The sequence below is a fragment of the Sylvia atricapilla genome, chromosome Z (genome assembly GCF_009819655.1).
Source record: "Sylvia atricapilla isolate bSylAtr1 chromosome Z, bSylAtr1.pri, whole genome shotgun sequence".
Taxonomy (NCBI): domain Eukaryota; kingdom Metazoa; phylum Chordata; class Aves; order Passeriformes; family Sylviidae; genus Sylvia; species Sylvia atricapilla.
In genome coordinates, this window is record NC_089174.1 from 43260363 (window position 1) to 43286225 (window position 25863).

At 37.5% G+C, this 25863-nt stretch overlaps 1 protein-coding gene across 12 annotated transcripts; it reads left to right on the forward strand.

Annotated features, from left to right (window-relative positions):
- The first annotated feature begins 16 nt into the window (after window positions 1-16).
- On the forward strand, window positions 17-25153 carry RNF170 (ring finger protein 170). Of its 12 annotated transcripts, none has more exons than XM_066338961.1 (8): window positions 26-90; window positions 2700-2757; window positions 9547-9690; window positions 14575-14650; window positions 16705-16816; window positions 17837-17910; window positions 19808-19912; window positions 21571-25153. In XM_066338961.1, exons 3-8 carry the CDS (start codon window positions 9554-9556, stop codon window positions 21838-21840), a joined length of 774 nt encoding a protein of 257 aa, XP_066195058.1. In that variant the 5' UTR covers window positions 26-90; window positions 2700-2757; window positions 9547-9553; the 3' UTR covers window positions 21841-25153. The 12 variants fall into 12 exon arrangements, with proteins under 12 accessions (XP_066195067.1, XP_066195063.1, XP_066195058.1 ...); XM_066338965.1 differs by having other exon boundaries at window positions 16708-16816; XM_066338963.1 differs by lacking the exon at window positions 26-90 and adding an exon at window positions 161-278.
- The last annotated feature ends 710 nt before the right edge of the window (window positions 25154-25863 follow it).

Here is a 25863-nt window from a genome sequence, read left to right on the forward strand (position 1 = left end):
GGGGCGGGGCGGGGCGGGGGACGCGGCGCGACCCGGCGCCGTCGGGGGAACGGGGCGGGGCCGCGGGGCCGGCGGCGAGCGGCGGTTGAGGTAGCGCGGGGGGACGGGCGGGCACGGAGCGGCCCGGGGTGTCCGCCCCTCGGTGTCCGCCCCTCACAGCCGGCCGCGGGGGCGCTGGGGAGGGTGAGGGAGACGCGAAGCCCTCCGTTGCGTGTCCGTCAAGGCGCCTCGTACGCCGCCGGGCCCTCGGGTGGGAGGGGTCCGCAGCCCTTCCCCCGGTGTGTGCGTGTATGTGTGCCTATGTCTGCCTTTGCGCGAAGGAGCTGGTTGGGAAGAGTGTCCGGCAGGGCTGGGCGCGTGAGTTTGTGAGGATGGCGTACCACAGGCGTTGTCAATGTTGGTGTGTAACGTGGCTTGCCTTCTGGGTGGAGCGGCCCCTACAAGATTTTTCTCTCTTTGTGGAGTAGAAAATGACCTTTCACCCGCAGACATTCTTCTGCTAGTGAAAGGAACAGCTCCTGCAAGGTTTTCCTCCTTTTAGAATAGGAAATGACCCTACACCCACAGAAATATTATAGTCTTCGTATCTAGTGTGGTTTGGCTTGTGTATAGAACAGCCTTGACGAGCTTCTTCTCTGTTTTTGGAGAAGACAGTGACGTTAGCTTCCTTTCAACAAAGCCCTGCTGTACTAAATTTAATGAACAGGCAACCTACCAGTGTCTGAACGAGGTCTGCGTGGAAGCCAGAGAGAGATTCTTCGTTAGGAACTGTAGTGACAAGGAGTAATGGGTTCAAACTTAAGGAAGGGCAGTTTAGGCTAGATAGCAAGAAGGAGTTTTTTACTGTCAGGGGCACTGAGATGCTGGAACATGTGGTCCAAGGAGGTTGTGGATGCCCCAGACCTGGCACTGTTCAAAACCAATTTGGGTGAGACTTGAGCAACCTGGTCTAATGAGAGGTGTCCCAGTCCATGGCATGGGGATGTTGGGACTGGATGATCTTTAAGGTTCTTTCCACTCTCTCAGCATTCTACGATTCTATAAGATACTTGCTTCGCACTAGTTGCAAGTGGTGATGAGGAAGAAGGGTAATTTGGTATTGAAATGGGCTGCCCGTGGAGGTGGTGGAGTCACTGTCCCAGTCATTGTTCGAGGAAAGACTGGACATGGCACTCAGTGTCATGGTGTGATTGACAGGGTGTTGTTCAGTCTGATTGGACTTGATGATCTCAGTGGTCTTTTCCAGTCTAGTTGGTTCTGTGTGATTCTTCACATGGTTCAATTAATTTATCTCAAAGACAAGGAGTCTATCTGTGGCCAGAGTGCCCCTGCATCCTTGCTGTGTCCCAGCCAGAAGAGCTCTCCATCATGCTGCAAATGGGTCACCTGAGGTATTCAAGTAGCTCTTTCTCAGTAGTGTGTTGGATTTTGGACTATTTGAGGTTTGTAGTGAGAGTGTGTGCCTTCATGATAAGTTCTGCAGTTCCCTATCAGTTAACAGCAGGCCTGACATGCAACAACATGGACTGCAGGCACAGGCCACTGATAATAGTGGAGGGTTGCATAAACAGGAAGGGTCACAGATGTGGAAACTGTCCCAATTTTTCCCACTTCCTCAGAGTGTTTCCATTTAATAAATTAGTAGCATGGACAAAATCTGTGTTCCCTTTATGTCAGCTTCTTTTGAACTGAAGAGTATTGTAGAAGCTATGAAAATTTTCAAGTTTTCCCAGAAAAGTACTTTCTCACTGATCTCATAGTATAATCTGTTGTATAAGTTATAAATAAAATCTGTTTTCATTTAAAGGTAACTTCTAGTTTCTGGAATGAATTTAAAGTCTTAGAAAACTGCACAATTACTAACTTTCCATTCCAAGTTTTAATGTGGGCTTTAAGCAACTTGCTTGGTATTTTTGACAAATAATGGTTTCACAGGTGCATTGCATTGTTTAAGGTTTTCTGTAATGTCTTCCTCCATTTCCCATGTGCTTTGCCTGTTGCCACGAGGTGTAGCTTCTATTTTGTTGACGCAAACAAATACAGTAATGCTTTTTTGCCTTGCTATCTGTTTTAAATATGAGGTTGTATATGGAAGTAGCACTCTCAACAGTAAGGAATTCTTGGGCACTTTTCCTAAGAGAGATCTGAAGCTTCCTCATGCTTAGCTGAAGTACTACCGTATTCCAGTAAACATTATCATAACAAAGTAACAATATTTTCTTTTTCTTCCTGTCTGGTCAGGAAAGACATGTATCCAAGCTGAAGACATTAGCAGGCTTTTTCTCATGCTCCTATCTCCACATGAATTCAGTTTCACCCTCTGGATTATTTAGAACTCTATATGTTTCAATATGTTTTGGCCTTATGAAGTGGTGGAATTGTTTGTTGGGAATTGCTTTACACAAGTCATACATCACCGAGGCAGATTTTCAGTATAGTAATGCGAAATAGGCTATTGAATTTGTATTTTTGGATGGCTTCAAGCCATCCACATGGTTTTGTGCTCAGGAGAAAAATTATTGGAGATAATTTTTTGATTTTCCCAGTAGAATGGTATATTAATTTTGGATTATTTTCCCTCACAGCTGTGCACCTGTTGTTTGCAGCTGCCTTACTTCTAACTTGCAAAGCATGATTCCATCAGCAAAACTAGAATATCTACTTTCTTTTTTCTCTTTTTTTTTTTTTTTTCTCTTTAGGGAAAAATGTGCCTCAGAGACTGCTGACCTCAGACCTTGCTGAAACCTGCTTTATCAGGCAAGTGCCTCAGTTGGTCAGTTCGTAAGGTATACTCAACAAAAGCATTATTTGCCTACTGAAACTGCCCTCTCCTCTCTCTTGGCAGGACTGTTCAGGCCTTTTTCATTCTCTTTTGCAAAGAGTATGCATACACTTAAACGTAGTCAGCACAGTCCTGAAAGCAAAGATAGTTCATGGTGAGCATATAACTGAATATTATACAACTGAGTTTGGCTGTATTTCTTGTTCCAGCTGAACTGATTTGTAAACCCAAAGTTGATGCAGACTCATAATAGTGATGCATTAAGATACTGCTTAAATTCTAGTGGGATAATCCCAAGTCAGTTTTAACAGCCTTGTCACAGAATATGTCTTATCAATTTATATATTGCTATATTCAACCTTTTCTTCATTTCTGTTAGTAAATATGCCCTTTGGATTTTTTCCTACTGCTTTTTATGATATAGGGAGATACTTAGTGCTAGAGATTATTGTGTGGTGCTTTATTTGAGTAAGACAAAAATGAGAAGCTAATAGATCGGTTGCCTCAGAAATACTGTTTCTAAGTACAACATCAATAATTTCCATTATTTCTGTTTTATAAAGTTATATTTGTCTACACTGCTTCTTAAAGGCCAACTTTAGTACACTAAAGAACCTGGATAAAAGGTATCACTTCAGGATTTAGCTGGTTTAAGATTTAGACTAGTAAACTCATAGAGTCTTCAGCACTTCCACTGTTCATCATGTGTAGCTTGTGCCTGCTGTTTGTAATTGTTTCTGAGTGCAGTCTGGGCATATCTTTGGACCCTTAAAGGAAGAGAGCATAAATAACTGTAGGGTCCAGTTTGCTGAGTTGAATCCATTCACAAAGTCCCATTGTCAACCACAGAGAGTGGCCATGACCTGCTACTACCGTGAAGCAGGAAGTAATTAGATAGCTTCTGATGAGACAGGTCTCAATTTATTGCCCTGCATATAAGAACTTGTCTTTATTTTGGGAATTTTTGCCTGGTTTTCTCTTAAATGAAATATGCTAAATTTATGCCTATAGATATTTCAGTATAAGCTAATATATTTTCAGGGGGTGGATTACAGAATAAATATTCTCTGTTTCAGTATGCTTCAATTCTTAAAAGTTGGTTTATGTATCTAAAACATGTCAATCTTATTAGAAACTCTTTTATACAAATGAAACCAATTTTTTGTTTGTTTCTCTTTTGTGGGAGAAAATTTTGAGGGGTTAAAGCCTTTTTGTTCTTACAAAAGTGTGACCTATGTTACTTGACTAGTTGGACATGAATTAGCTTGTCTTTGAAAATGCACAACCTCTACAAATTAAGCAGCTTTTTCAAAGGGCAGAGACAATGCTTTTGCTAATAAAAGGGAACTGGCAAAAGGAACTGCAGGTTCTGGCTTGCATACTGGCTCACCATCACTGTCTTAACTTTATAATTTTTTTCAATAACTGATGGTGGCTGCCAGTAACAGCATCAAGAGGAAAGCACTGAAAATAAAACTGAAATAAGTGAAAACCCAAAACTCCATTTTTCTCATCCAGTTCATTCCCAGCCGATCCCATAAAGGACACATTGTTACCCAAATTACCTTTTGGATGTCAAGCAAATTGTACCATGCTCAAAAATTCAATACAGTCAAGTTAATAACTTGTACCTCACATCAGTATTTCTTGTGTGTTATCTCATTGTTTACTTCTCAGACATCAAGAGAGCCTCTTATTTTTTTTTTTCACTGCGCTTGCACATTCCTTTGGTAGTGGGTACTAAAAATCTCTGTGATTTTGAGAGTATGTTATCATATGACACTTCCCTGGTAAACTCAGATAAGTTCAAATACTGCAGAAAACTATGGGGAAAATTCTGACTTTGGATAGCTGACAGCTGTTTAGCACATCATGGTAAAGATTGCTTTTCATATTTTTATGAGTCATGGCATAGGGTATTGTAAAGCTGTGCTTTATGTTGAACATTGAAAGTCTTAATAATACTTTTCTGATACATAGATCTGAAAAATTAAGAAATAGTACATCCACACTACTATATGCCTCCATTCTCTCACACTTCAATGTGATCTATATGAATTTCCAAGAATTACCATTGCACTTGCAGTATTGCTCATTATAATTCTACTTTTTTCTTTTTTTTGCTTAAATCTACATGCATTGCTCATACATAACGAGAGAAGGAAAAATGTAACTCTTAAAAGGTCTTTAGATTCTTATTTGAAATGTAAAAAAAATTAGTGTTACCTTCTGTTAGTGATCACTCTGAGAAAAACTGATAATAAACAAGGTAATTTTCTGTACAGATGATTAATTACTGGCAGATTTACAAATAAACCTGAATGATTTTACAAACAGTAAATTCCATTCCTTTCTATTGCAAAACCTTTTGCAGACAATTTACTCTGAGGTTGTTTACACTCTCTAGCCATCAAGAACCCTCATGGAGATAAACCTGATCCCAGTCTACAGGGATGCAATGTCAAGCTGTAACTTAGCTAGCCCACATGAAATGGAGGAGTAACTGCTTGTCTTTTTCCCCTTTCCTGTGTTCTTTTGCTTGAAGCAAGTGCCAGTAGTCTGAAGATAAGATGAGATAAAGCCAGAATTTAAGATTTGGGCTTTGGTGATGTTTTTAATGTAGGAAAATGGTCCAGCATTTTTGTCACTTTTTAAAAGTTTGCAATTGGTATTTTTAATATTCTGAAGTTAATTGTATGAATTCCAGCTTTGATATGAATGTTATTAGAAGTTGCTTGATTTTCATCCTCTCATTGGAGCACAGGATGGAGTTATACTTGCATTTAAGAAAGCCATCCTTGTGAAATGGCTAAAAAGAGAAAAAATCTTTAGTATAACCAGAAATCATTTATCAGAATTGAGTCCATTTTCAATTACTGCCTTTTTTCCCCTGAAGCAGTCTTATACAATTGGTACTATTCTCAGAGTTAGTATAGACATTAATTAATTTATTGTATCAAAGAATAGAAACAGATCAATAAAAAAAATTTCAAACATTCTATGCAATTATAAAAGAAAACAAGGTAACATAAACCTACAGAAAGGGAAGAAATAAAAATTTTAAGGTAATTTAATATAATGAAAAGTCTGTGATGTAGAACCTTATCTGAAAATAATTATATGAAGAGAAGGTTGATGAAATGCTGCCATTTTTTCATAACCAGACAAATGTAATGTGTCAATGGATGGAATTTAGTATGAACCACACTTGCTCTTGAATTGCATCAAATTATTAACAGTGACTATTTTAGGAGTGGTTAGATTTATGTGGTGAAGTCTGGTTCTGGAAGTCTTCTCTTACACTCACTTGGTCTTTATCAAGGCTGGCTGTCTCTGAAGACTGAGTCTTCATTACATTATTTAAGAGTTAAATCTCCTATAGCTTGCTTCTTAGTTGCCCCAGCTATAAGAGCAACATTTGCTAAACACATGCACTGTGAGGAGATATTTCTTAGAAGCTATTTTTAGTTGTCTAGCCTATCATGCCTTCAAACCACGGCAGATCATTCTTTGGCTCTTGTGGTTGCACTTGGAGAAACATGAACTGCAAGCCTCCAGTTATGAGTATTTTGTTTGAAAATATTCAAGATAGCCTTGAAATCAGAAAATTCTTTCCTCCTTCAGTCAGACATTTTTTCTATTAGCGTATTTTAACATTTTCCTTGTAGACATTGCTTTTTTTTAACATGCTGTCTCAGAGATAAGAGGAGAAGAAGGAGGAGATAACTCTCTCTACTGAGGCATGAATTCAGAGAAAGTATATATTGGTTCTTTTGAAGTGATACCCTTCTGTTTTGTAGTACCTAGTCTACACAAGTCTTGTCAGCTCTCCTGTGCAATGATATTATTCAGAAAAAGTGCTGGCATTAATAAGAAAAATATACATAGCACTTGTTGGCTGTCCAGAAACAGCAAGTAAATTAAAACATGAACAACATGAGCATTAAGCATTGATAGTTTGTCTTCTCTAGAATTCAATGATAGAAGCAGCTGGGAGTGAGACTGGGGCAAATATTCCACTTTCTCTATATATAATCTTTGCAATATTGATACATAAGCAAAGACGAAGTGGCTAAGTGTTTATGCAGTGAGAAAGACTGTGCAATAATTTCTCTTGGGCACTATGCTTTTGTCAAAAAGCTTATTGGGAAATTCATATTTGTTTCAAAATGAAGAGCTGAAGTAGATATTAGTAACTGGCATTACATGCAAGAAGGAAGAGAAGGTGAGGATCTATGTATTTTGTTTTCATGTTCAGATGCTAACTTTGGCACCTTATGTTGGTATTTCAAGAAAGGTGAGTAGAGCAGAAAAGAAGGCAAGCAGATGCAATGAGTGCTATATTAATGGTAGGCAGATAAGAATTTAGAGTGTTGTTGCAAGGAACATACAGAGAGGGAAGAGCTGGAGTAGATGTCTTGAAGGCTGTTCAGGGAAACTGATTTAAATTGGTGTGATATTGATAATGCATATGTTGTTTTCAAAGTTCATCAAGCAAGCAGTGACAGAGGCAGTTTAGGTGTTAGTGTAAGAATCATCTGTATGTCTCTGACACAGTAGGTATTTCTGACAAAAAAACCAAACCCAAAACCCTGTGTAATACTTACTGGGATGTAGTTGTCATTGGCATGTTGGTATATTCTAACAGAACTGATGTGGAACAATGGAGGAATCATACCAGTTCCTTGGCATTTACTTCTGGTTTTGTTCTGAGTGGTCAACCCAGAAAAAACAGTGGGACAGAGTAAAAATTAGTTGACTGATAATGATACTTAAGGAGGAAAAACATAGGAATTGAAGATATCAGCATGCACAGTTGTGGAAAATAGCTCTCTCAGAATGATGCAGTATAAGAAAGAGAAGCTTCTTCCGGACTGGATATGCAAAGAAATATAGGCAGGTAATGTTGAGCTAGGGAGGCATCACAGCACACCTGCCAGTCCAGATCATCAGCACCAGGGAATCACTGCTCATAAAAATCTCACATCTTAACTTCATGGCTTTAGCTATGGGAATGTAATTGTGTAACTAGCTGTGCAGAGAAATGCTCTAACTCCTTTTGTAGGCCCATGTTCCTATATAAGACCTTTCCACAAAGATCCGGTCTTTTATTCATTAGTATATATGAAACTGTGTAAACATTGACCTACTTTAAACATGCCTGTTTATGAGTCACAGGTGTTCCACCTTTGAAAGAAGTTACTCCTTCCAAATATTGTGACACAGTTGCTTGTTGAAAGCTGTAATTAGCAAAAAATTGACTATAGTTAAAGAAATAATAGTCTCAGTTCAGATTGGCACACTTAGAATAACTTAGTTTATTGTTTCACTTCATGTATGCTGAATTACTCTATTTTAGTTTTCACAGTGAATGCCCAAAAATACGTCAACAATTAATGAAATCTTCCCTTGTTCTCCACAAGTTTGCTCTGCTCTTATGGTACTTAATTATGCCACTTACACTTTTTAACAATACTCTTATAATGTATCACCTTCTTTTGCATTGCTGCTACAGAAGGCAGCTCCTGCAAGTGTAAGGAAGCTAGAAAAAAGCTCCACTGCTTATTCTAGAAAAAATGTGGAGGGTGAGAGTAACTGTCTTAGGGAAAGGATGATGCTTTTTTATTAGCAATAGACAGACATGCTGAAATCTTTCCAGGGTAACCATTACAGGTATCCACTAAAATCGTGATGAGTTGTGCTCCATTTCAGTTTTGCAATTAATTCAGGGCCTGAGGGTGTTTGGTGATATTTGCTAGACAGTGAGGTTTAAATTAAAAATTACACATGAGCTGTGAACTGGAGTGAAACACTGATGTAAGCTTGCAAGCTGGACTAGGAAACAGAGAAAAAGGTACCAATCTTAGCTGCCTTCAGAAACCAATACTGTGACTTTGTGTCAGCTTCACAAAAAATATTTTAATTGTGTATGGACAGAGCTTCAGTGTGACTTTTCATGTCATTTGATAGAGTTAGCTTCACCCTTCTGATTTCATAATATTCGCAGCCATAGTTCATTTCACTTCCTGATTGCAACAACAGTGATTCAGCAGTGGATTGGAAACTATTTTATTTTACATTTCTCCAGCTGTAGGTTAGTGCTGTAGTTTAATAAATGTTAGCCTTAGTCGCTGACGGCTAAAAACGTGAAACAAATATAAAACAAGTGAGTCTAACTAAGGAAGTCTGATAATAGTATTTTTCTTTCAAGTTTTCCCCATGTTTCCAGCCAAAGGTTGGTAATGCACAGAAAATGCCAATAAAGTTTAAAATGTACTGGGTGATTCCTGTGTATCCAAATGAACATTTAACACTGAAACCAAAATGTCCTCATTTCTTCATTCATATAAGTGGTGAAAGTTAGGTTTCTGTGTTGGCTTAGCCTACCAGGAATGATGTGGTGTGTAATAGCTAAAATTCTTGATAATGCAGAGTCATTAAAATTTTTTTCAGTAGACTGTCCTCAGACTGTGGCCAGTTCAGTAATGACCTATTCCAATTTATCTTACAAAGATTTCCAGGTAAACTATCTGAATTTTTTTTTCTCTTTAATTCATAACACAGTCATTTAAGATTTGTTTGCTACTGCATAAGACCTCTACAGCAAGCTCAGTGTTTGGTAAAAATGGATACATTCCTTCTTTTTCTATCATTCCTTTCTCCCAACAATGACTATTCTGTTTACATATTGTTTGTATGTGTTTAAAATGTTTGTGCACATACATTATAATATATGTGTATATATATTTCTTTTTACATTTTAGAGCTGTGATGGCCAGTCATCAAGCAGAAGTTCAGAGTTTGAAGCTAGATAATGATTCAGTTATAGAAGGAGTAAGTGACCAGGTACTGGTGGCAGTTGTGCTCAGTTTCACTTTCATTGCTGCTCTGGTATTTACGCTTTTAAGGTGAGAATGTGTTGACAGGAATTATTAAATTTTTATAAAAATCCTAACTTTCTTGACAATTTCATGCACTGGTACATTAAAACTGTGATTTTGTGACAGTAGAGAAGTGATTTTTTGATTGCTTACTATGTCTAACTATTTGTTTGGCTCAGCTAGAATCAAAAGTGGAGTTTAACTCTTCCTTATCTTCAGATAATTAAATTGAGTAGCGTTCATCATTTCTTAAGACTGAAAATGGTTAAATCCACAGTCTATATGGCTGCTGTGTTGTATTTGGTTACAAAGTACAGATTTGTCAATGAGTCCAAAATTAAAATTGGATATGTTCCTCCAATGTATATTCTAGCTGCAGTCTGCTTCCAAGAAAACAAACAACCCAAATCCAAAGAAATTGGCTGATTTTTTTAAATGAGTATTGTGTAAAACAGTGGACTTCAATATATATTCTATACAGGAAAATATTACGTTCAGAATTCAATAACTGTCATGATAAAATCATCAAAGCTTATTTTCATTTCATCCTTGTAAAGTTTTTCTTTACATCCTAACAAATATCTTAGCCAGTGTGTTTTGGGAAAATGAGTCTGAACTTCAGATTGGTGGGTTTTTTTGGTTTGTGATTTTTTGTTAGGTGTTTTTGGGGATGCATTTTTGGGGGGGGTGTTTGTTTTGTTTTAATTTTATAGGTGTGTGTAAGCTTCTGAACACGTAGCAGTTTTCAAAATCAAGGGAACTCAATTTTAGTGACAAAGTGGCATTGTGGAACTTACTGTAGAAAATATATCCACGTGAGAAATATTGCTGGGGCAGAGTTACTTGAGAGCAAGCTACAAAATAAACTATAGGTGGGAAAACTTGGTTGGACTGTAAGGCAGTGCTGCTGTTCAGGACCAGGAGATCAAGGAATCCTAAGAAATGCATTCACTTCACCTTGCCTTTTTTTTCCCAAACCTGTTTCAGTTACTCAGCTTGCTTTAAGAATGCCTCTTTTTCATCAGCTCCTCGTATTGATATTTGTGGCAGTTGTGACTTGAATTTTAAGTGTTTAGTTTGAAAGTTAACACTTTTTCTTTGAACTCTAGAAAGGCAAGTAAGAAATACTTCTTAAAAAGTGAGTGGAACAAGGGTTGGCAGTTGGCAAGAGTAGGAGGAGTTCAGTCAGAATTAAGTTTGGGGAGATGATGCATCAATAATGAAGAGTTGCTCAGGGAGGAAGATAAGGCTAGTTGTCAACTGCCTCTGCAGTGTAATGAGGTAGGTAAAAAGTTTGACCGTAACTCCTTGGAATTCATAACTTGATAGTTTATTTTCTGGAGGGGCAAACAAGCTGAAAACAAAAAGCTTCCAGACTTTGGAGGTCTGCATTGTATGATTTGTGGCCAGTGGCAGGACTTGAGGAAACAAGTGAAGCTGAATCAGAGGAGATTTAGGTTAGATATCAGAAAAAAATCTTTTCACCAGAGAATGGTTGAGCATTGGAACAGGCTCTCCAGGGAAGTCACAGCACCAGCCTGACAGAGTTGAAGAAACACTTGGGCAGTGCTCTCAAGCATGTGTGTCTTGAGATATCCATGTAGGGCCAGGAGTTGAACTCAAGTGATCCAGATGGGATTCTCACTGCCAACTCTGCATATTCTGTGACTGTGATTCTGTGACTGACAACTGAAAGTTTTACCAGTATCCTCTTAGGTCCCTGCTCTGCTTTCTGATACTTTTTGAAATTGTCTGTACTCAACAGCACTCTTGATCTATCTCCTTTGTATTGTTGCCATCAAAATCTGCACATTGTCCTAGAAAATCTGTACAGTACAAAAACTGTAGTAGTTTTCATTTATTTAGCACTGAGGGGGAAGTGAGGGAGAAAAAGAGTATTTTCTTTTTCTTCTCTAGTTACCTTAGACAGTATAGTGGTCTTTGTGTTCCTTACATAGTGTTCATTGCCCCAGTTTTTTTCTTTGCCTTTCATGCTTCTGTATCAACAGAACTGAAATACTTAAATTGTGTAGGAACAGGTCATGGGTAAGTATACGGGAAAGAAAGCTTATGATAATGAATAGTTGCAGGAGCTGAATAAAAAGAGAAATTAGGAGCAAGCACTATGTGTTGCAGTAGGTTTAGGGGCAGAAGCAGAATATGGAGAGAACTGTTAAGGAATATAGTTGTTGTACTTGTTTCCAGTTGAAAGGACTCAATGAAGCATCATATCAAGGCTTCATTCATGCTTCTGGAGAAAAACTTAAAAGCCATAATTAAGATATGTAACAAGTTGCAGATGTGTAGTTCAGGCACTATATGATACTTTTGTGAAGCCTGTGTGTTTTTGAGTTACAAATTTTGATAAAATCAGGCCAGATTTTTCCATCCTCTTTTAAACTGGTGAGTAGGTTGTCACGTTACAAATGCAATTGTGAAAATTCAGTGCATTCAGCAAATTAAAGGAAGCCTGGCTCTTTGATTCCCTATAAGAGATTTGTCCAAGATGACTTACCTGTTCCATGTTTATGGGTCTACAAGTTTAGATATTTTTAATCTTATTTTTTTATCCATTGTATGGAGCAAAAGATCAAGTCACTATTTTCAGCAGAAGTGAGATCTTAGTCCATGAAAATTACCAGTGTCCATCACTGCAGAGTGATGCACCAGTCCCCTCAGGCATGTAGTACTGTCCCTCTCTTTCCTTGTGTGAGACTGCACGCTGCCTGAGTAGGCAGTCTTCTTGCTTCCAATAGTAGTAGTTTGGCAGGGCCCTCTGTGGTACTTAATACAATCTTTACTCAAGTTTTGGTGTGCTAGCAGTCAGAGATGGGGTAATAAAAGGCCTTTGCATCTAATTTTATTTCTTTCTGGCTTGTGTTTGATAATGCCTTTAATTACATGGCACCATATTGGTTTTTATTTATTTCAGTTGTCTTCTCACACAAATTGCAAAACAGAAGTTATGAATTTGATGTCTTGAGCTCTGCCTGTCTGTTCCTGAACATTTCATGGTTTTTCAGCTACCTCAGCACCATCTTATGCATAAGTGGCAGTACATATTGTACCTCTGCAGCCCTGCAAATGCTCTCATGATTTCAGCATAGTATGTGGCCAGGGTAAGGTCATATAAATGAACACTTTCAGTAGCAAATTTGCAATTAGTTGTTTATGGAAAAAACAGAATATATTGTCTTACAATTCTCACCTTCCGCTTGTGCAAATCAAATTAAACTTCAACATATATCAAACATTCTGGCAAGCTGGAGATGTGAAATATGTTCAATTTGTAGCATCTAAACAGAAAAATACTTCTATATGTATAACATATATCACAGAAAAGATCCACAAAATCTGATTCATGGAGACCAAAGGTACATAAGAAGGGTTTTAATGTAGGCTTTTCATCATATAACTTTCATATGTCACCCACATTCATATGAAATAAATTTTCTTTTTACAGATAGCTATGTAAATATTAACATGAAAAACATGAGACTTCTCTATTTCTCTTTGAAGAAAGAATGAAGCAGACAAAATGTTAAACATAGCAATAATGCAATATGATTGCCCACATTAACTGAAGGAAAATATTGCAGAAGCTTCTACGGTCATTCAGGAAATTATATAATATAACTGCAACCAGAAAATGTCCTAAAAGTTCAGCCAGTCCAGCCCTCATCTCTGACAGAGGATCAGCTTACCTCAATATCCCTGGAAGCATTGCAACCTGTTTTGTGATTTAATTTTCAGTCAGGGATGGATCAGAATAGCTTGAGGTAATCTTGTCTGATTTTGTACACTAGATGCAGTTAGAAATGTGTTTCCACAAGCCTTAGATAACTGTGGGAAATATTTGCTCATATTTATAGAATGAAAGACTTATCCTGTCACCTTTTCACTCCATGAACATTCTTCTATATAAACTGACATTTTTTAAGTCTTTCTCTAATGTTTTAAAAATGTGGGCAGTAGTTCTTATTATCTTCTGAGCTTCCTCCAACTTCTCTATATATTTCTATGCATTTAGCTCAAAATGGAGAACAGAATCCAGCTGAGACCTCAAGAGTGTTGAGCAGAATGTATCAACATTGAAATCCATATAAACTATCATAAATATTCACATTTTTAATATGCTGTTGACTCATATTTATTGTAACTCCACACCTCTGATTGTTGTCAGCACATTTTTAATTTCATTTCTGTCCCAGTGTGCTTTTGAATTTCAAATTTGTAATATATCCATCTTCTTTCTTCAGTGTGTCCCTTCCCAATGATTTCTCTTGGCATATCTAACATGTAGTTTGCTTGCCTGGAGAACCTTTCTTTTTTTAAAAAAAGAGTGATTTTAAAAGAGTGGTTTCTTTTTTTATCCAGTCTGCTGATAGTTACATAAATTCAGTATTCTAAATATAAGTTTGTCTACCCTTTCTTATGCAAATGTAATGTAGCAGTTAAAATTGAAGTAATTAGGAGGTTTCAACTCTGTAACTTAGGCAGTGAGTGAAAAACTAGTAATTTATGAGTATACCAACAAATAAGAAACTAGCAGTGGAAACAAAAGTGAAAAATATGTCTGCATGTTTAATCAAAAGGTTTCAAGCAATTTCATTTTTTGTAGGTTCACAGCTTAATTTTTTCTCACATTAAAATCTAGTTTTAACATGATTTAATGATTGATTATGGAGTTTTTGAAAAATCTTGCTGCTGTACAGCTTTAAGTATGCAGAGTAACTTTAGGATCCAGAATAAATTCCTGTTTCCCTAATTATTTGTGTACTTCCTTTAAAATCCTTTATAGCAGGAAAGACTGATTTTTTTTCCCTTTGTTCAAGTTTCATACTTGTTCCAGTAAGTTATTTTTCATTTTTGGATCACAGGGGTTTCTATTGCTTGTATTTCCTTTCACAGAAATGAACATCAGAACATACATCCAGAAAATCAAGAGCTAGTGCGAGCTCTTCGTCAACAGCTTCAAACTGATCAGGTGCTGTACTAAGTGCTGGCATCATCAGCTTTCTGATGGGGGGTACTGTAGGCTTGCTTCTCTGAGATTCTGGAAGATGATCTTTAAAGTTGTGGAAGCTTACTTACTGTACAGAGGCATTCTTGAAATCCATCAAGTAATGAGATAATGTAGCCTTTTAAAAATGGATACATTAAGTAATTAAAACTAAATTTTGGCTGGTTCTTTTTCCAAAGAAGTTTTTGCCACAAGGTGGAGTATGTTAGATTATGCTGTGTGCTTCCTGGAACGTTCCTGGGAACTTAAGGGTAAAGGAAAGGAAATCTGGAGTTTGCTGAGACAGGACTGGGGTTAGATGTTTAGACTGATAAACAGTGTTGTAGCAGAACAATGGCAAAACAACGAGAGCCAGGCAACAGAGTGACAGAGAGGAACTTTTTAGCAAAACCTTTAGTTGCAGGACAGAGAGCAGTAGTTTTAAATTGAAAGAAGTTAGGTTAAGATGGGACGTAAGGAAGAAATTCTTTACTGTGTGAGTGGTGAGGCACTGGAACAGGCTGCCCAGAGAAGTTATGGATGCCCCATCCCTGGAAATGTTCAAGACAGGGTTGGATGGGGCTCTGAGCAGCCTGGTCTAGTGGAAGGGGTCCCTACCTAAGGCAGGACAGTTGGAACGTAGTGATCTTTAAAGGCCCTTCCAGCTCAGACCATTCAGTGATTCTGTGGCTGCATCCAGTTTGGACAGGTAGAGTCTAAGCCATACTTGAAATATCAACAGTGCTTATTTATGCAGAAGACAAAAATGGCAAAATGGGGAGAAAAACTGTTTCATGACAGTGACGTACACAAAATGGTATCTGTGTTTGGGCTTGGAAACACTAAATGCTGCAACTGGTAAGCAACAAGAGTTCAGTTACGTGGCTATGGACAGAACTACTCAGGATAATGAAACAACAATATAGATCCAAGTTTGTTATTCAGGCTTCAGTGTGTCTAACCTGACTCAGTGTGAAGGACCAAGGAGGTTCTTTCTTTGTGGTCGTTAAGGGGTTTAAAGCACACACTTTTTTAACAGATGAAAGGAAAATAATGGTCCTATCACAAGAACTTGGTGATTGAATCAATTTAAGTATGTGTCTTGGTTTGAAAGACAGGTGTCTGCTAGGGAAGGCAGGAGTCTCCCTTGCAATGCAGAATGTAAACTCCTCCCTCCGAATTATTACAATTTTGAAATTAAGGGGCTCTCAGGCAAAGATACAAGGATAGGAATAAATAGTTCTTTACTAGTATGTGTAACAAGGTAAACAAACAACAGCTACGACTTTAACAACAAAACCGAACCAGGAACCCAGTGACAGCCTCCTCGGCCGCAGGCACTTTCCCCTGGCTTTTGTCCGAGACGGGGAGGGATGGAAGAGAGGCTGTGCTTCACGAACACCCTTGAGGCAGTCGCTCCCGGTGCCTCTGCAGGACACTGAAGAGCACTAAGCCGGAGCGGCAGGCGTGAGCAGAAATCCCAGGGTGGTGAACGAGATGTATAAGAAACTCAGCGGCAATTGCTGGAACTGCGTGACGTCCCGGCAGGGCAGGGAGTGCGGGGCCCAGCAGCAGAAGAAAGACAGCTCCCGGCTGGGTTATGGTGAACTCATTTCCCCAAGCCGCAGATTCGACCCTCCTCCAGAGCTCAGAGAGAGAGAGCAGCTGCCCCCAGACCCGTCCTTTACCTGCCCCTAAAACTCGCGGTATCTCGCCCCTCGGAGAGAAACTCCCAGAGGAAAAAAAGTGTAGCCAGATACTACACTCTTCTCCCGACCTTGGCCACTTCTTTTGTTTTGCTTAAGTACCCAGTAGTTAGTTTCCTAGCAGCTTATGGGAAAAAATATGTAAGTAAAAAAAAAAGAAACCGAACTCCCAACAGTGTGTTTGATTTTTTACATTTAAATACATTTCTTATTTCACATAGCTCCGCTTTTGATAGTTAGACTTACAGTGAATGAATATAAATTTATTATTATTTTTTAGAACTCAGTAATAAATTAGTATCTCTTAACACTTTGCATTTTCTGCTGTTCCAGCAGGATGCTTCTGCTGGTGATCGGCATCGCTTCTATACAGATATGTCGTGTCCAGTCTGTTTGCAACAAGCTACATTTCCTATAGAAACGAATTGTGGACATCTCTTCTGTGGTAAGCTAAAAAAGCTCCTAGTTCCAATGGTAAAACTAGAACAGACATACAAACTTCTGGCACTAGCCCAGACATCCTAATTCAAACCTTTGTTTGCTTTTAACTGTTTATCATTGCATCTGCAAAATAGATTTTTTTTATATATAGTTGAGAAAGTACATTTATGAATAAACAGTCACTTTAAGAGTGTGCTGCACTGTTTTGTTTGCTATCAGGAATGAAACTGGTTAATTTTAAAATGTCAAAGAGAATAAGTTTTTTCCAGTTTAGTAAAAACTGAAGAGGTTGAAGAAAAATTGGAAATGTACCATTAAAAATGGTTTAGAAAGAATAAAATATTCTTTATCTCAGAGAATATTTTTCTTGGAAGTCCTGCAGAATTATGAGTAAGTGCATAGTTGATTAAAGTGTTTGGTTTTGTGGTTTTTGAGGCTATATTTATATACAGACATCCTATGCAGTATTTTGTTTCCTCTCCTTCAGGTTCCCAGTAGGATTTTTTCAGTGCATCCATCTAGTTTTATGAATTATATAGTGTATACCATGTCTACTTGTTTAAATGAAAAAACATGCAAGTTTGGAAAACAGATAAAATATTCACATTTTTATATTTGTCTTCATCTGTTGAAACTGTCAATGATAAAGCCAAGCTTTTAGGACAAATTTTGCATCTCCTGACATTTTTTGTGACTTCTAAATTTTAAACTTGTAAAAAATCTAAATATTTCTTCTTCATTTAATGATTAAAATTTTTTTGTGTTTTCAGGAAATAATGCCTTAAAATTACTGATTCACTTGAACCTATTCAGGATTTTTCTCATTAATAGCATTGAATTTGAACGTGTTAGTTCTTGCTATCTTTAGTGGATGCTGTACACAAAATTACCTCAGAAAACGTAGATCTGGCCTAAGTGCCCATACACACTTTCTGTTGTTTCCCTTGAAGGTGTGTAATGTATTATTTCAGGTGATGTGTGTTTCATCTTAGGAGTTTAAATGTGTGTACCTTACCTTGTGCAGGTTCCTGCATTATTGCCTACTGGAGGTATGGCTCATGGCTGGGTGCCATCCGCTGTCCAATCTGCCGACAGACGGTAATATTTTAAGTCATCATGGACCTGTCAGTTTGGTTAGAATAGCTTAGTATATCCTAGTCTAGGATAGTCTGCCACAAGACACTTATATGTGAGCTGCAATAGTAAGGCTAGCAGATGAAGAAATCTGAGAAACTGAAAGCATAGAGGGGAGATGAAGTCTGAGAAGGTGAAAGAATATAGAGGGATATGTGAGACAGGAATGGTGGGCATTCAGATTTTCCAGACTTTTTGCTTTGACAAATGGCTCAAAAATTCAGACTGTTCCCGTTACTCAAACATAAGTGAACTGCACTGATAGCTCAGCTGTGTTTCTGTAAAGAGTATTTGAAAACAGAAAATTGTGAGATTTTATCTATGATTCTTTCATGCATTCTGTTCAGAATGTTATTTAACTTCTTTAACCAGGACTTACATCTGAAAGGCCTGGCTGTTGTAGTAGATTGCCAGTAGCAGCACACTACTGGTTCCTGAGATACACGCTCTCCCATCTCTCTGTCCCTACCAAAAGACAATTCAATATGTCAATTTCTTTTTTTGGCCCTATTTTTAACTTGTATGTATTATTAATTTCATCTTTGTAGAGCAAGCATTTACTTACTTCCTACACAACTTACTTACATTGTCAGTTAGAAATATGTTCCTGCAACTCATTAAGGCTTAGGATCTCTGAGTCTGATAGTGTATGTTTTAACAAAAGTACATCTATATTTTAACACTGCACAAACTACAGAGCTAGTAACTTCTAATGAATTATGTAACTCATGCCCCTGCCCCTTCATTATATCCTGCTTTGATTGTGTGTTTCAGCAGGACAAATGACTGTAAGAAGACAGTTGAAGGAAAATAAAATAGATATGACTGGAGGAAGAATGAGTAGGTTTAGAGTGTAACCAGTGACAGAAAAAACACAAATAATGAATGTGGGCAAGGTGGAAATGGGGAAAATAAGTGACTTTTTTAGTGTCTCTCTGTGTATATATTTTCATTTACCTTCCTCTGAGTAACAGGTATATTAGGTGGCACTGTTTGCATAGTTATGTATTCATTCTTACCCTGGTTTATAAATGAGGAAAGATGTATACATGAGCATGAGTCATACAAGAGGTTTGTGGCAGGACCAGAAGTTGAATGTAGATCTGCTCATGCTCTTGTTTCTAAATGTGACTGCCACACAGATTTATATTTAGTTGCCAGGTATATAGAAGGCTTCTGAAGACTGTAGTAATTTCAAGTGCTATGCCTTCATTGTTTCCTATGATATCCACATTTTATACCTGTACATTGCTTCCATATAGAAGTCTCAAGTTTTCAGCAACTCCTATGCAGAAAGATAACATACATAAGGTCATATTCACATATATCTTACTTCTCTATGTTTGCATGAAAATTAACCCAAGAAAAGAGTAAAATCCTCTGTCCTTACAAAAGAGCTCAAGGTTTAAATCTTTTTCTTTTAATTCATCTCAGTATGAAGATGGATATGCAAAATTATGAGTTTTGCTGCATGTTTGTTGTCATGCAAGCCAATTCTAAATATAGAAAAAGAAAGGGCTCATTAATCGCTTTATTTGATTTTTAATTCAGGAAACAAAACTGAATTTGGTAAATTAACTTTATTTGCAAATCATCTGTCCCACTTAATGAAACATAAAGCACTTTGGTGTTTAGAAAAAAACATATAGGTCTCTTATTTTTTTTTAACAATCTCTTTAAAAATTAATATTCTGGAAGGAGCTGTAAGTAATTAATTAGTTAGAATTTAATAGCGGTATCCATGCTAGTAATTTTCAGTTTATTTTCCTATTAGCTCCCATTAAAAGTTTTTTCTATGTAACTGACTGAAGATGACTGTTTTACAGTTGCATGTGTAGCATAATCTTCCTGCTGTGCCTAGGTAACACTGTTCTTACCACTCTTTGGTGAAGATCAGCAGGGTGCAGCCCAAGTGTTTCAAGATGTTAATGATTACAATCGAAGATTCTCAGGACAGCCCAGATCGGTAAGTTTTGAGTAAATTTAGGTGGAAGTCAGTGGTATCAGGAGAGTCTGAGAGCAATTTTTTATAGTTGTTGTTTTTGCCCCTTATTTTCTTTCCCTGGGATGTGGATTTTCTCTTCCTGATGCTTAGGGCCTAGGCAACTTTCCGTCAGGAAATTCATGTTGAAATGGTTAGTCAAACAAGAGCTCAAAATTCTTTATTTGTCATTTATGAAAATATATGGAAACTTGCTTTTTGTTGTGAGTGAGAATCTAATAAGCCTTGAGTTTTCTCAAGTGTTCATGTGTTTAGTCAGTTTTTAGATATGAGTCATTATTTTGAAAGGATCAATAACTAGTCAGTAAAAATACTTCATTAAATACATGACCTGCAGGGAAGAATATTCACTTCATTTATCTTTTTACATTGATTTGAAGAATCTGAAGTTCTCTGTGCCTTTCTCCTCAGACAGCTATATGCTGTCTTGATTTTTTAATTTTTCCCCTAGATTATATTACAGTTTTTATTCTCCTCTCTGAGTGAAGAAAAACAGATTTTTTTTCCATAAATAGCTAAGAGAGGTGGTCAGAGTTCTAGAAATGTTAGAAAGTCAGCCTTGTCTCCTGTGTGCATGTCCCGTTTCACAAAGTGAAATGCGTGCACATGCATAACCTCCCTGCTTGTCTTCATTTGTGATGAGATTTGGATATTGCAAGAAGACATTAGCAAGAAAAGTGTACAGTACAAAGAGACAGAAGAGGGAGGGGTATTTTTCTAAACCACAGAATGTATGAGGTTTGTCCAGAAGACATTGAAACTACCTTTCAGGCTCCATTAGACCTCTCTGTGAGCTATGTCTAGTCCCAGTAACCTGTCTGAGGTCATGCCAGTAATCTGCACTAAAGCCCTAATTGGACTAGATAGATTGTCTTTGATTTATACACAGTGTTCCCACATACAAAATTCCTTTCTCAAAAACTTTTTAAGTTATGGCAATAACTCATTTTAATAGAGTTTAATGGCTCTGTGTAGAAACTGTGTACCGTAGAAGGGAACCAGTATTAAAAAAAGTTTTAAAGTTCACTCCTCCCTACTCAGTCTCTTGCTGAGCTGGCAGAATCATAGTAGCAAAATGGAAAGGAGCCAGGAATGGATTAATTTAAAGGTGTTTCAGTTTACTTTGAAGCTTCATCCATCCTTTGGAAACTTGTGTGAATCACTGGTTATACACCAGGAGAGGGGGTGTTGTGTTTCTGAAAAATTGTAACCTATTTTACTTTACCAGTTAGGTTTTTTTTCTTGCAGTCCTTGTTTGTCTTGCATTCTGATCAATATTTCACCCCAGTTACCCTGTTTGCTGTTTTTCACTTTCCCAATCATTTGTTTTCTTCTAGTATTCATTGCTTTCCCTTCACAATAGATGCCAGTATATTTTATAGTGATGTATACTAAGTGTATGCTTTTCATTGTAGAATAACACCGTGTGACTATTTCTTGAAAACATGTATATTCTCAGTCTGACTTTCTACCCAGTAAAACTAAACTCATTAACTCTTAATGGATTTTTTTTAAAATACCTAAACTAACAGATTCTAACATGTAATGTAGTAGTAGAAACTCAAGTTTAGTATGGATATGTTGCTAAAGCAAAATACTGATTTTGGGTTCTTTCTTTATAGATTATGGAAAGAATTATGGATCTCCCCACTTTACTGCGACATGCTTTCAGGGAGATGTTTTCTGTAGGGGGCCTCTTCTGGATGTTTCGCATCAGAATATTCCTCTGCTTGATTGGAGCCTTGCTGTACCTGGCTTCACCTCTGGATTTTCTTCCTGAAGCTCTGTTTGGAATTCTGGGGTTCTTGGATGATTTCTTTGTCATTTTTCTTCTGCTGATATATATCTCTATCATGTACAGAGAAGTGGTAACACAGCGTCTAAATAGATGAAGTGGACAAAAATGACCTAAAGCAGAGTCAGTTGTGGAATATTTTAAAAAGAAAACTATAACGTAAGTATGATATAGCAAGGTGCCTGTGTATGATTTCAGTAGTAACAATTTCTTAGCTGGTTATGTTATAGAGACACAAAGGGTTAGTATATGGTGATGCTTAACTGGAATCTTTAATTCGTGCATTACATATGCTTCATAAGGATGAGGTTAGTTTTATAATGTTGTAATAAACCACCTCCATCTACTTCCACCTGATGAAAAACTGTGTGTAATGTAAGCAGGAAACATTCTTTTGGTGTGCTGTGGTTTGTGAAAACGGAGTTCTAGCAAAGTGCGTCAAACAATAAGCCTGTTTGCGTAATCTAGATGTGTAAGAAAATTCAGAAATTCTTCACAGTACAGTTATCATGGCTAAATTGTTTGATATCTTCCTGTTGTGGGCTTGAGATTTTTGAAATAAAATTAGCTTTGTTTGTCCATGGAAGAAGAAACCCAAGGACTGCATTACAATTTTCGCCCTGCAGTTTGCTGTTGTCCACATGCTTCAGAAAAGTAAGGATAATACCTTGGTATTGCTTGAACTGCACTATGTACAGTTGCATGCAATTTGTACCATTTTATTTTTATATTTGGGAATATACATACAGTATCTGCTCTACATTGAGAAACCAGTATTATGCACGTCACACTTGTTAGTGCTCTATTTTTTTAAGTGAGAGCATGGTTTTTCTCTTTAGATTATTTTATTTGATAAGTACATATCTTAGAAGCAGAGGGTTTGTGCTGCTTTGGGTCAATGCAATATGTCTGAAATGCAACTTCGTATTTTTGTAGATGTATTAAAACATTTGGTGAGTTGGAGAGGACACTCAAATTTCAAATAGTGGTTGAAAAAAGTCAAAACTGGATGTTTACACTACATGTACATGTACTTGTATGTGTACAGTGTAGATGTTTACCCTAATGTACATTCTGCAGTATATGTGAACTAAACAACATAGATATTGGGGTGATTTTCAGTTGGAGTTTTCTTGTTTAATTGGTTGTTTGATTTGGATATCAATAGAAGAGGTTCTGAATTACCTTGAGAAATAGTCTGTGATATGGGACCACAAGAACTATTGCAAGTGTTTTCAGAAATACCAGGGTATTAATTATCCTTAAAGCTGTTTTCTTTTTCATGTTGAATTTGAGCATAGGCTATCATAGAGATACAAGTAATTTGAAAATGCTTTCATTTTGAGCAATGATTACCACTATAAAGGTCCAGGATATGACAGATCATTGTACTTTCTAGCTAGAGGAATGATACTTGGAGTTTAACTTCCTGAGTACTTGAAGGACAGTGAATTAATAGGTGATTCTTTGTGTGTTTACATATATTGGTGAGACTTAAAATGAAAGGGACCTTTTCACCACTTCTGTGTTTTTCCCCTTGCAGGTGTCTTTCCACAGCTTCTGGCGCTTAGGCATGTGTAGGAAGATGGTAGAGCTGAAACCTCAGGTGTCAGTCATTGAGGGTGCAGATTGTCCTTCAGTGTCAGTGTTCTAAATGACATTAATTTAAAACTAAATTCACTGATTCTTCATTTGAAAATTTAGTTTTGGATATCCAAGGACATTTTACAAATGAACTGGAAAGCTAAACTTTTCCTTGTTGCTGTTTGTTAGAAATGGGCAAGAAGAGAAAAGGGAAGTGAAGCAAGGTTTGGAGGAAGAGAGCTAGAGAGAAAATGACATTTTTTGGAAGCAAATGCTGACTAACTTTTCTTGAGCATCTTGGTTAAGCTTTTCCCATTGTGTTGGCATTGCCAATGTATGGTGATGTTTTAGTGGCTACCTCAGTTAAAACTCTTTAAGGTATTATTGAGTGAGGGTGAGATATTCATAAGCTGTTAGATGTGTTTACAAAGCAAGACAGTAGTTTAGGATGCTATGTAAGACAGGATTTCACAGTTTTGCTATAAGTATTGTTTTTAGCTTTGGGGTTTTCTTTCCCAAGAAATTTAGCTGAAAACAAACCCCAAAAGTTCTTTTTTGATTGAGTAAATTTAACACCATCTTTTCTCCTGGAGTTCAATTGTAGGTCTGCTTAAAGAAGAGTGTGAACTTGTAGAGTAATTGGGTTTTTTCCATGGATTCTGTTGATCTAGTACCTCATCCATACTTTTAGCCTATGAGTATACTTTTCCCATGACTCTTTATATCTAGAGTGGCTATAGATGCACGTGAAGCTGCTTACTGATTGGTTTTCTTTGAATTTCTCAATTCCATGTGCCACTGTGAAGTTCATATGGAAATTCCCTATCCCACAGGGGATCCTGAAATCATATTTAAACCACATCTGAAAGACTGTATTAAGTTTCCCTGTGTTCTTTTTCTTCAGTACATTTTTGATAGCCAGAAGGGTTTCACTCAGATGCTTCTGCTTACATTTGAGTATTGAGTAACATCGTAATCTTAAATTCAACACACTAAATGCTTGACAGAATTAGGACTTTTCTTTTCAGCGATATGTGTGCTTGCTTCTATATTCTTTTTGGTCCTGCAAGCTGATGATAAACAGTATTATGACTTGTTCAGGCCTTTTTGTGTAATGCGAAGATGCATCTGTCCTGCAGTGCCTGGCCGCTGCTCCTTTCCACAAATTTGAAGTTAGCTATCTTGGGTACTTAGCTTGAGCTTAACCTAAGCTCTGTAACTCCCAAGAACCTGGAGATTAAAATATGAGTATGTAGTATTCCTGAACTGTGTGCTGCCATGTTGTTCTGGCAGCAATATGAAAGGTAAGGGTTAGGGCTGAACTGGCTTCAGAATGTGAAGGAAATATGTGATGCTGTGTGCAGAATGACTGCAAACATCGCTGTGGTTTTGTCTCCCAACATAGGGCAGGCATGTCATTAAGGGGGGAAAATTTAAAGAAGGAAAACTTTAGCAGGAAGATGTATGGGGATAAAACACGGTTCTTAAAAGATCACATGGGCACCAAAAGCTGTGTGAAATATTTGATTGTTCTAGCAATAGTAACAAAAGGGAAAACAAAAAATATATTTAATAGCTCTTACAAAATAACTTGTAGCATCTTGAGGCCTAATGATCATCATTGCATAGAGCGATCCATTTCTGTGCTGTTCGTGTGTTCCACACCATTGATGTCTGTGAGGATCAGGCACAACAGTGTGGTTTGGGGATACAATTTTGCCATAAGTTTCATAAAACTGTAGCAGTATGTTACACTAGATTTTTAAGACAAACAAATTTAAAACTACTTGTTGTTACTTTTAATGATAATAAATTACTGTTAAAGATATTCTCTTGAATTATTTTATTTTATTCACTATCTCGATGGAATACTGTTTTATTTCCCCTTTTTCCACTTCCGTACTTTAAAGTTGTAAGTGTGGTGTCCCACCCTTGAGGGGAAGGGAGTACTCATGATTTGTAAGTACTCACGGTCAAAAGAAATGACAAAAGTCAGAAGGTCCACAAAAACTCACAAAGTTCTAGTAGTAAATTACATACTTGGCATGGAAATTGGTGTAAGTTAGGACCTGATCTTCTCTATGAACACACGGCAGTGGTTTTTGAACAGAGGGGTAGGGTGAAAGGGGAGAAAGACAGAAATTAATTAAAGAAGAAGAGCGAGAAAGAAGGAAAGAGGGAACCAGCTGGGGTGTCCTGGGGATGCCCACACACATGGGCTTGGTTGGAATACCTTTTATAAATAAATATGCCTATCCTGGAGATGAGTTTCTGACTTTCTAGGCAAGTTAGTAATCCTGTGCAGTCCATTCCTCTAGACCTTTCTGGAATTGGGTCAGAGGGCTTTGGGGATCTCTGATGGTCTTGATCCCCTCTTACAGTCATGCCCACTTCTCTGCATTTGTGCTGTGTTCTCTAGGAGCCAGAACAAGGATGTTTGTCCCAGAAATGTGCTGCCCTACCTCCTTATGGCCTCTTCTCCAGCCACATCCTGTTCTTTCTCAGTTTATTATTACCAACAGTTCTTGGTTGTTAT

Coding starts and splice junctions, on each gene's coding strand:
- RNF170 (XM_066338972.1), top strand. CDS start 2,302: ATGAATTCAGTTTCACCCTCTGGATTATTTAGAACTCTATATGTTTCA. Junction 2,758..9,546: donor GCTGAAACCTGCTTTATCAG/GCAAGTGCCTCA, acceptor TTTACATTTTAG/AGCTGTGATGGCCAGTCATC. Junction 16,817..17,836: donor TTGTGGACATCTCTTCTGTG/GTAAGCTAAAAA, acceptor TACCTTGTGCAG/GTTCCTGCATTATTGCCTAC.